This window comes from Salvia splendens, chromosome 1 (genome assembly GCF_004379255.2).
Source record: "Salvia splendens isolate huo1 chromosome 1, SspV2, whole genome shotgun sequence".
Taxonomy (NCBI): domain Eukaryota; kingdom Viridiplantae; phylum Streptophyta; class Magnoliopsida; order Lamiales; family Lamiaceae; genus Salvia; species Salvia splendens.
Window position 1 is genome coordinate 38666314 of NC_056032.1, and position 8805 is coordinate 38675118.

Sequence of the window (8805 nt, forward strand, 5' to 3'; positions counted from 1 at the left end):
GACTTGTTTACAATTAAACTAATGGACTCATATATTGCACGAGTCTACACTATTGTTTTTAAATTAACACTCTTTTTAAGCCGTATTCAGTTGAGCATGGAGCTTCAACTAAAATAAAAATTGTATGTTGGGCTTTATCTTGGTCAAATAACAAATACTATTATAATATTATTTTGTTCATATTTGATTATTTACAATATTATAGTTGAATAATGTTATCGGGCTAGCACTATAATATATATTAACTGTCAAATTCTGCATGACAAATTAAATTCTTTAACTAAATTTTATTAAGAGAGGTTAGAGAACAAAAATACTAGAACTAATTATGCATAACCTTGTAGTCATATTTCTTGGGTCTATTTCATTTGAAAGAGCATACGACGACGTATGATTGTGAAGTTGTAACTCTATCCAGTCTGTTATCACCAAGCCAGAAAATCAAGAATGTCATCTCCTTCTGGGCTCTCGTCCCTCCCCTCGAAACCTTTTCTCCCACCGCCTCGGGCCACTTCCTCCGCCACTCTCCTCCACTTTCCATCTGACCAGCAATATGCTTTCTCTTCCAGAGCCTCCCGCTTCAAATGCTCGGCGGGAGACGCCGGCTTCTTCACCAAACTCGGCCGCTTAATCAAAGAAAAAGCCAAGAGCGATGTCGAGAAAATCTTTTCTGGATTCTCTAAAACTAGAGACAATTTAGCTGTTGTTGATGAGCTTCTGCTCTACTGGAATCTCTCCGACACCGACAGGGTTTTAGATGAACTCGAAGAGGTCCAAGATTCTACCTTTCTTCTTAATTCAATTCCGTTAATAACTAGTCGTGGAATTAGGGGGAGCTCAACCACCCCCAATTTTGTTAACATTATGATTTTGAAATTACCAATATTCCTTGCACATTTTTGGGGTAGTTATCTATCTTATCTATCTATCTATACTTGAATGAGCATTTGTTGTCATGTAGAAAATGTGATTTCTGCACGTTTTTAGATTTCTATTATTGATATTTTTGTTCTATTATTTCTATGTGGGTGTATGGAATATTGACATCTTTCCTGTTTTGAGGTGTAGGTGTTGTTAGTGGCTGATTTTGGACCCCGGATTACTGTAAAGATCGTTGATAGCTTAAGGGACGATATATACGCTGGCAAGCTCAAGTCGGGGCCAGAAATCAAAGTAATCATTTTCCAGATTTATATTCACATTAGTCAGAATGATCACTAATGTTATGTTTCTCAATGCATTCACATTAAGTAGACTTGCCTCTGTGATTTATAGGATGCTTTAAAGAAGAGTATATTGAATTTGTTGACGGCAAAGGGACTTAAAACTGAGTTGAAGTTGGGCTTCAGGTCAGAAGCTAGTTCAAATAACAATGCTCATACTGAAACTCTGTAATAGGTGGCTAACATATGATTTTAATTAGGAAACCAGCTGTTGTCATGATAGTTGGTGTCAATGGAGGTGGTAAAACTACATCTCTTGGTAAGTTTTATCAAAATATCATGTTCATGCTGTGAAAACAATTTTTCTGCTTTCAAAATGCGTTCCTCCTTTTCCCTTATTTGCACATGGAGTTAGGATTAAATCTTGATGGTTAGTTTGTGACCGCAGTCGTAGTCAATTATCCTGTTTGTGCTCGTTGGTTGGTGGCCGGGGAGAATTTCTTGCCCTGATTTCTATGTTAAATGACTAGCCATTGCGTTGCTTAATATCGATGGGGCACCCTTGTGTCTATGGCGTGCTATTTTCGTCGTTCTAGAATGACTTCTGTATAACTTTTATGGTGCTATCCATTGCAAGTCTGTTGTTTTTCTGACGATTCTCTACCATTGATAAATAATATCGAGCTTCGATTGTTTTCTTGATGCAGGAAAGCTGGCCAATAGATTTAAAAATGAAGGGACCAAAGTGAGTTGATAATTTTCTTAGTTGATAATTTTCTTGTTGCTATCAGATCAATAACTCGTAATGTCATCAAATGCTTTGGTCAATAACTGTTGATTTTTGAAGTGACTCCATATGTGCGTATAATTCATGTGATGGAGTACCGAGTATGCTTCTAAGACGCCTTAGTTGTTTTCTCTTCGAGGAATTTTTTTGTAGAAAAATGCGTTGAGCTAGTCGTATGTGCTACTTAATTATATTCAAACTTGGATAAAAACTATCTCTCATTCCATCGGGTACTTTCCAAAAAATGGCAGGTATTGTTGGCTGCAGGAGACACATTTAGAGCAGCTGCAAGCGATCAATTGGAGATATGGGCTCAAAGAACGGGTTGTGAGATCGTCGTAGCTGGAAATGAAAATGCAAAGGCAGCTACAGGTAATCGAGTACCTGTCTACAGTTGAAATTTTATCGATGCAGTGGTATTCCAACAAATGATCTTGAAGTTTTCATGAGTAGTTCTTTCACAGGCTGTTAAAAGGGGTAAGCTAGAAGGTTACGATCTTGTTCTGTGCGACACCTCTGGACGTAAGATTGACTGCCTAGTTTCACCTGATGCCCTACACTTGGTGCGAAGCTCTTATTAAGATGATATTGCTTATCCGTAATGGACAGGTTTGCACACTAATTACAGCCTTATGGAAGAATTGATCGCGTGCAAGAAAGCTATTGGAAAAGTTGTTCCCGGTGCACCTAATGTTAGCACCCTCCTCGTTTATTTAGTCCTTGAGACTTTTGTGATGCAAAAAATATGTTATAACCGTGATTTCTCGATTTTGGCAGGAAATCCTGCAAGTGCTGGACGGAACAACTGGTTTAAACATGCTTCCACAAGCAAGAGAATTCAACGACGTAATACATCTCCCTTTACTAATGGGCATTTTTCTGATAGATTTTTTATTAGTTGAACTTAGAGTGTGTTTAGCTACGCTTACTTTAGACAACATATAAACTCCAACAACGTACGTATAAGATCGTTGTTTAAGAAGTAATATCACAAGAGCTTATTTCACCAAACACTTGAATGCCAGGTTGTAGGAATTACTGGTCTGATTTTGACCAAACTTGATGGCTCAGCAAGAGGTGGCTGTGTGGTAAGTTTTTCATCGACATTAGGTTTGCATTCTTTTGAATGAATTTCTTGTACGTTTTGTCCAAGTCACTAGTAACGTAAGCTGATGTTCGTTTGTTTAATGTATTGGGCTCATAGGTGAGTGTAGTTGATGAACTCGGAATACCTGTGAAGTTTGTTGGTGTCGGAGAAGGCGTGGAAGATCTCCAACCATTTGATGCTGAGGCATTCGTCAACGCAATATTTCCATGAAATTTTGTCAGCGAGAGACTGCAAATTTATGTGGTCTTTAAAGAAGGTAGTCTCGACAACTGGCACTTGTATCTTTAGATCGAGTTTTGGGGTCTTCTTTCGTTGTAGATTTGTGAATCCTGCAAATGGATCAACTTGGGATCGGATTAAAAGGGTTTCCGGCAAAGATTATCTTATGATTGTTTGAATAAATGGATAGCTTGATTAATCTTAGAGAAGTAGAAGTATATTATCTTTCTACCAATTCAATTTATTCTGGAAACTGAGTTCTGGTTGCACTGCTTATGTGGAACTGAAAATGAAAATTTGAAGTTTTCAAATTGCGCAGCATTTATATTCTTGCTTGAAATATAATAATAAAGTTTTAATGTACTACTTTTGCAATTTTAGCACAAGCTTTGAAACGTTGCAAATAAATGTATGTGAGATATATTGTAGAAATTGTGGGCATGGAGGTTATATATGATCCGAAGTGTTATTAGTATACATCAGATAAATAAATGTAGATTTAAACATTTGAAAGAGGTACTAGTATTTTGTTGTGTAATGTCCTGCATTATCTATTACATGCTAGTATAATTTTATAAAAGTTATCGATTCCATGACATACACTTTAGCTATCATATATGCATTTAACTTCCAAGATTACGAGAAAATTCCGGCTCAAAAATAGAAACATAGTTTACACACCATATATTGGAAAACAAGTTTAATATAGTACTAACTTTTTGGAGTATTATATGTGTGTCTAACTTTTAGCATTTCTTAATAAATGGTCCTTAATTCACGCTTTTTACTTCAAAAAAATCTCAATTTTGAAAAAAAGTTTAATTTATGATGCACCTTCGAAGTTTGGCAGTTGAAATGACCAGTCAACCTCACCAGATTATTTGGTAGATTATAATTTCATTTGGGATACTACCAAAAATCATTTGGGATACTACCAAAAACTTAGTTTAACAACATATTTTCCCATCGGTAATCTAGAAAATCCGTTGTTGAAAACATCATCGGTAAAAACTTACCAAATTTTATGGTCACAACGAATATTATCGGAGGTGACATACGTTGGTGCGATGTCATCAACAAATCGTCGTCGGCATGCATCCACCGTCGGCTTACTAACGGATTTGGCAATCGATATATACAATGGACGATGTTTGTAGGTGATCATGTGACATTAATATTCATGTAGTTAAGACGTAGCATACTATATACTAACTGTAAAAATGTCTTCAAGAGAAGGACCTATTCCTGAATTACAATTAAATACTCCATCCGTCCACGAAAAATAAGGCTATTCCATTTTTATCCCTCGTTTTGACTTGTCTATATTATTTTCTCTCTTACTTTTCTTTCTCTCCACTTTAACTATTTATTATCATTTTTCCAAAACGAGAGATAAAAATGGAATAGCTCTATTTTCCGTGGACGGAGGGAGTATGTCTTTAACGTCACTAAAATGAATGTCATTTAAATACTACTCCATCATAGAAGCATGTTCAAAAGCAGGTCTGAGATATGAAAATTCTTGAGCATGGATCATAAAATAAACCATGGTTGTGTTCCATCAAACAAAGTACTATAAACACATACCCCTTCCGCTTTGCTAGTATATCTAATCGAATGTATACTACATTAACAATGCCCCATTAAGTAGAGTATGGGATTAATAATCTCACAAACTCGACATGGGCATATTGTAGAATGTGGCTCGAGTCAAGAATGCCAGCCGCCCTGAATCCTTTAGGCGGAAATTAACTGCAACCACTGTTATGTTTCTCCCACTCCTCACTACATTCCCATCAATGATTACTTCAGCCTGTGATATGAGTCACGAGTCAGCTGAAGAAGACAGATCCAATTATGTTAAAGATGCTGATTGTGAGACTTCAAACTACTGGAGGTTCCTGGGTGGAAGTTACCTAATAGTTTCACCACTCTTAGACAAATCTTGGAGTGTAATGTTCACATTCAGTCAAACGGAAATGAGATACTATTGCAATTGCAGGTAAAATCAACTACAAGAACATGGAGGAGATCAATACATGTTCATGGGATTGAATCTCACAACACAATCCTAAATGGATAATCATGTGATAATTAGTCATAGCCACCATCTCCAACTAAAATAATCTCACAACTCAATCCTAGACTACATCTCATGATTGTTTTATCTAATAAACTGAACAGCCACGTAGAAGACTAAAAAAGTACTATCATCTTTTTATCCTTTCCACACCTTTCAGTGCCAACGTATTTCAAAAACTAGTGCCATAGTAAAATGAGCATTCGTATTTATATCCTTAAGAACTCACATTATGTGGAGCAGCAGAGAGATATGAGAGGCCAAGTTCTCCAAGGAAGAGATCTTTGTCGTCTCCAACGACTGTTCTAGCACAAGCAATGGCAACCCTCTCAGCAACAGCCCCAACTGCACCTCCATGCATTCCACCATAAGAATTCTGTGCATCCAACCAGGATATTTCAGTCAAGTGGGATAAAGTCACAAAAATTAGCTGGACTTGTCAAAACGATCCACATTCACGCCTTATTTACAACATGAAACAAAATAAGCTAGAATGATGAATTTCAAGAAATTAGCTTACAGATAACCATCAAATCACTTGCACAAGCCAGGCTGCCAAATTTATTAGCTGAGAATTCCATATTACATGAGCTGAGCGATGGTCATTTCTAAGTAACCATATCTAGCTCATAGTAGCTCTTAACTAGTCAATCACTATCGTTTTAAATACTAGCAACCATCTCGTTTAGCAGATGCGTTAACGACCAAGCCCTTTACTGATGAGGTTAGAAAAACTAATTTGTCAGCAAAAATATGATGGTAAAAATTACAAGATCAAGTAAATTCATTCCCTCTCCAAAAGCATCAGAGGAAAACTAAAACCTAATATGGGCCTAACATTTCATCCCAATTAGTTTTTCCCCAATTTCCCAATTAAGTTGCTGTAACTATGGACAAATCCCTTGAATTTGGAGACCCGCTGAGATAACCATACAGAAAATCCGAGAATCGATCAAAAAACTATACCAAATAGTAAAGTGCTATAGATTCAGACAAATCGGCAGAAAGGATTACCAAAATTGGAGCTTTGACATGGAGAAAGCAGGAGATTTTTCCCCTTTCGACAGAGGTAACCTTAAGTCCTCCTCCTATAAGGTTGGAGAAAGAGTCGTCAACGTTGTGCTGTGGTTTGATTGTTAGAGCGACTCCCATACGCTTCAAAAATTCAGCGATTGCTTCGCAGTATTCTGTTGGTACATCACTAGAGACTGAGGCAGCTGCCACCGCCGGAGATTCTTTTATTGTGCTCATTCTCTCCCTCCTTCGCTCTGTCTCTCAATTCCTTCCAACCAACCACTTTCAACCTGTGTACGATTGGCCTATTATGTTTGCACATTGGTAAGTATTCTGCTCGTTTCATTTTAATGAATTTTTTTATTATGAAAATAGTCCTACAGCTAAAAGAGCATTTACATTTCTTGTTAATTAGGACTATATTTTCTCACTACTGATATGGTCCTAAAAAGGCATTTAGATTTATAATGACAAATATACTTCATTCGCCCTCGATTAAATGACCCAATCACCGATAAGGAGGGCCGAATCTTAATTGCAGGGGCGGAGCCAGGAATCTGTAAGGAAGGGGGAAAATATACCTATAAAGAAAATTTAAGAATTTAAGAGATATTTAATGAAAAATTTTAAAAAATAAATTTTATAATAGACAATATATATATATATATATATGGAGAAAAAAATTTGAGGTGGGGCACCCTCCTAACACCTTACTAGATCCGCCCCTGCTTAATTGCTTTCAGGTAATCGGCAATTCCGAGCACTCATTGTTGGGATTTGCTTTTGGGCCTTTTAATTTTTCTCTTCCTGTACAGAATTTGCATTTGTTGAGATAGAACAAGGTTGTTCTAGTTTAGCTTTTGTAGTAACAGTGATATTTTTAGTTACATTTTTTTAACTCAGATTAAATTGGTACTTTACACGTGTGGATTGTTGTTTATTCTGTATTGGAGCGGCCACTCTAGATGCTTTTGAGGTTTGGGGTACCTGAATTTTGGGACTGAATACCCGAGATGGATAATTGGGTGTTCGATGTTGATTCGGATCGAGTTTCGAGTGATTTCTTTTATACTTTCGGATTGAAATAACACACAAGTAGTGTGACCACAATCATCTGGGGTGGGGTAGACCAATCTATTCAAATTGAGTTGAATTTGAATCTAAAATTTGGTTCGGGCATTTTGCTGGCATTAGATTGATTTTCTTTTTCTTTCTATACAACCAACGGTATATTTTAAAACTCAACAAACCCACAACTAAAATTAGATTTTTTTAACTAAATATGTGATAAAATAAAAAATATAAGGTATTTGGACTTCTCTGATTTTTTTTTCACATTTACACATAGTAAATCGTTTGAAATTGATTCTAAAATTTTAGGATTGGTATATTTCAATATTCGGCTTGATTCAAATAATTTTTTCTTTAAAATTAGTTTTTTTAGAATAATTTTAGGAACCATTTCAAACCAAAATCTTAGTAGGTGTGAGCAAATGAAACAAAATGAGCATAATAACATTTTATATGGGGTAATGAGAAAACTGAAATCATTATAGAATAAGTCTAATGACTATTCTTCATATAATTAATTGGTTTTCAGGTAGAACCTTATGAATTTCTTCATAGTATAAGAGCGGATTGTCCATTGTAGGCTAAATTTAATTGACCTAACAATATATTTATAGACAGAAACTGAAAAATAATTGTCCCAACAATATATCCAGGCTTTAAATTTGAGTCAGTTGGATAGAGAGCGATTGGTCTAATCCGATAAAAAAAACCCAATTCCTTCAAGGTTCACCTTGAAGGATTTGAGCGAAGGTATTAACATAGGAAACAAAAATAACAACAATAAGTAGTACTCCTCGATGTAAAAAGATAACTTAAACTACTAACATAAATTTAATGAACTACGAGAGTATTTCATAATCAATTGCTTTTAGGAAGAAATCAATTTCATCGACGTCAAACCAAAAAAAAAATCAATTTCTATCAATAGGGCCTCCAGGGAATACAAAAACACATGTCAATACCAATTGTAATAGAAAAAGAAATAGAAATGGCAATGGCATAATATTTGAATAGTTTTGAGCCATAGTCATGTGAAGAAGGAAATCATGCATGAAGCAATGTGATACTCTCTCATGATCCTCTTAAATGTCTCATATTTTCTTATTTGGATAATCCCTAATAAACATCTTGTTCTACTTTTAGTACTTTTAATAAATGGTCCGCATTCCACTGATATTTTTTTATCCACCTTTCTTTTCAAAGTCAAACAATTTATTAAAATGCGCACCGGTCAAATGCGAATTCACAAACGACTAGAAAGGTGCAGGCGGTAAAATGTAGCGCGACTCAGGTGGAGCACTCACCCCGTTTCCTCAGCTCCGAAACTCTATAGTCCGCTTATTGTCGCTAGACGCCTCCACAA

The 8805-nt window shown here is 35.9% G+C and overlaps 2 protein-coding genes across 2 annotated transcripts; one reads left to right on the plus strand and one right to left on the minus strand.

Annotated features, from left to right (window-relative positions):
• The first annotated feature begins 386 nt into the window (after positions 1 to 386).
• LOC121800010 (cell division protein FtsY homolog, chloroplastic-like) lies at positions 387 to 3530 on the plus strand. Its single transcript, XM_042199551.1, has 11 exons — positions 387 to 771; positions 1069 to 1173; positions 1276 to 1349; positions 1424 to 1482; positions 1871 to 1908; positions 2202 to 2322; positions 2404 to 2472; positions 2560 to 2642; positions 2728 to 2796; positions 2976 to 3038; positions 3155 to 3530. The coding sequence occupies exons 1-11, from the start codon at positions 448 to 450 to the stop codon at positions 3266 to 3268; spliced, it is 1119 nt and encodes a 372-aa protein (XP_042055485.1). The 5' UTR covers positions 387 to 447; the 3' UTR covers positions 3269 to 3530.
• A 1253-nt stretch (positions 3531 to 4783) lies between these two features.
• Positions 4784 to 6696, minus strand: LOC121800019. The gene is made up of 3 exons (XM_042199563.1): positions 6372 to 6696; positions 5587 to 5733; positions 4784 to 5090 (listed from the first exon to the last, which is right to left on the minus strand). The coding sequence occupies exons 1-3, from the start codon at positions 6606 to 6608 to the stop codon at positions 4947 to 4949; spliced, it is 528 nt and encodes a 175-aa protein (XP_042055497.1). The 5' UTR covers positions 6609 to 6696; the 3' UTR covers positions 4784 to 4946.
• Positions 6697 to 8805: the final 2109 nt, after the last annotated feature.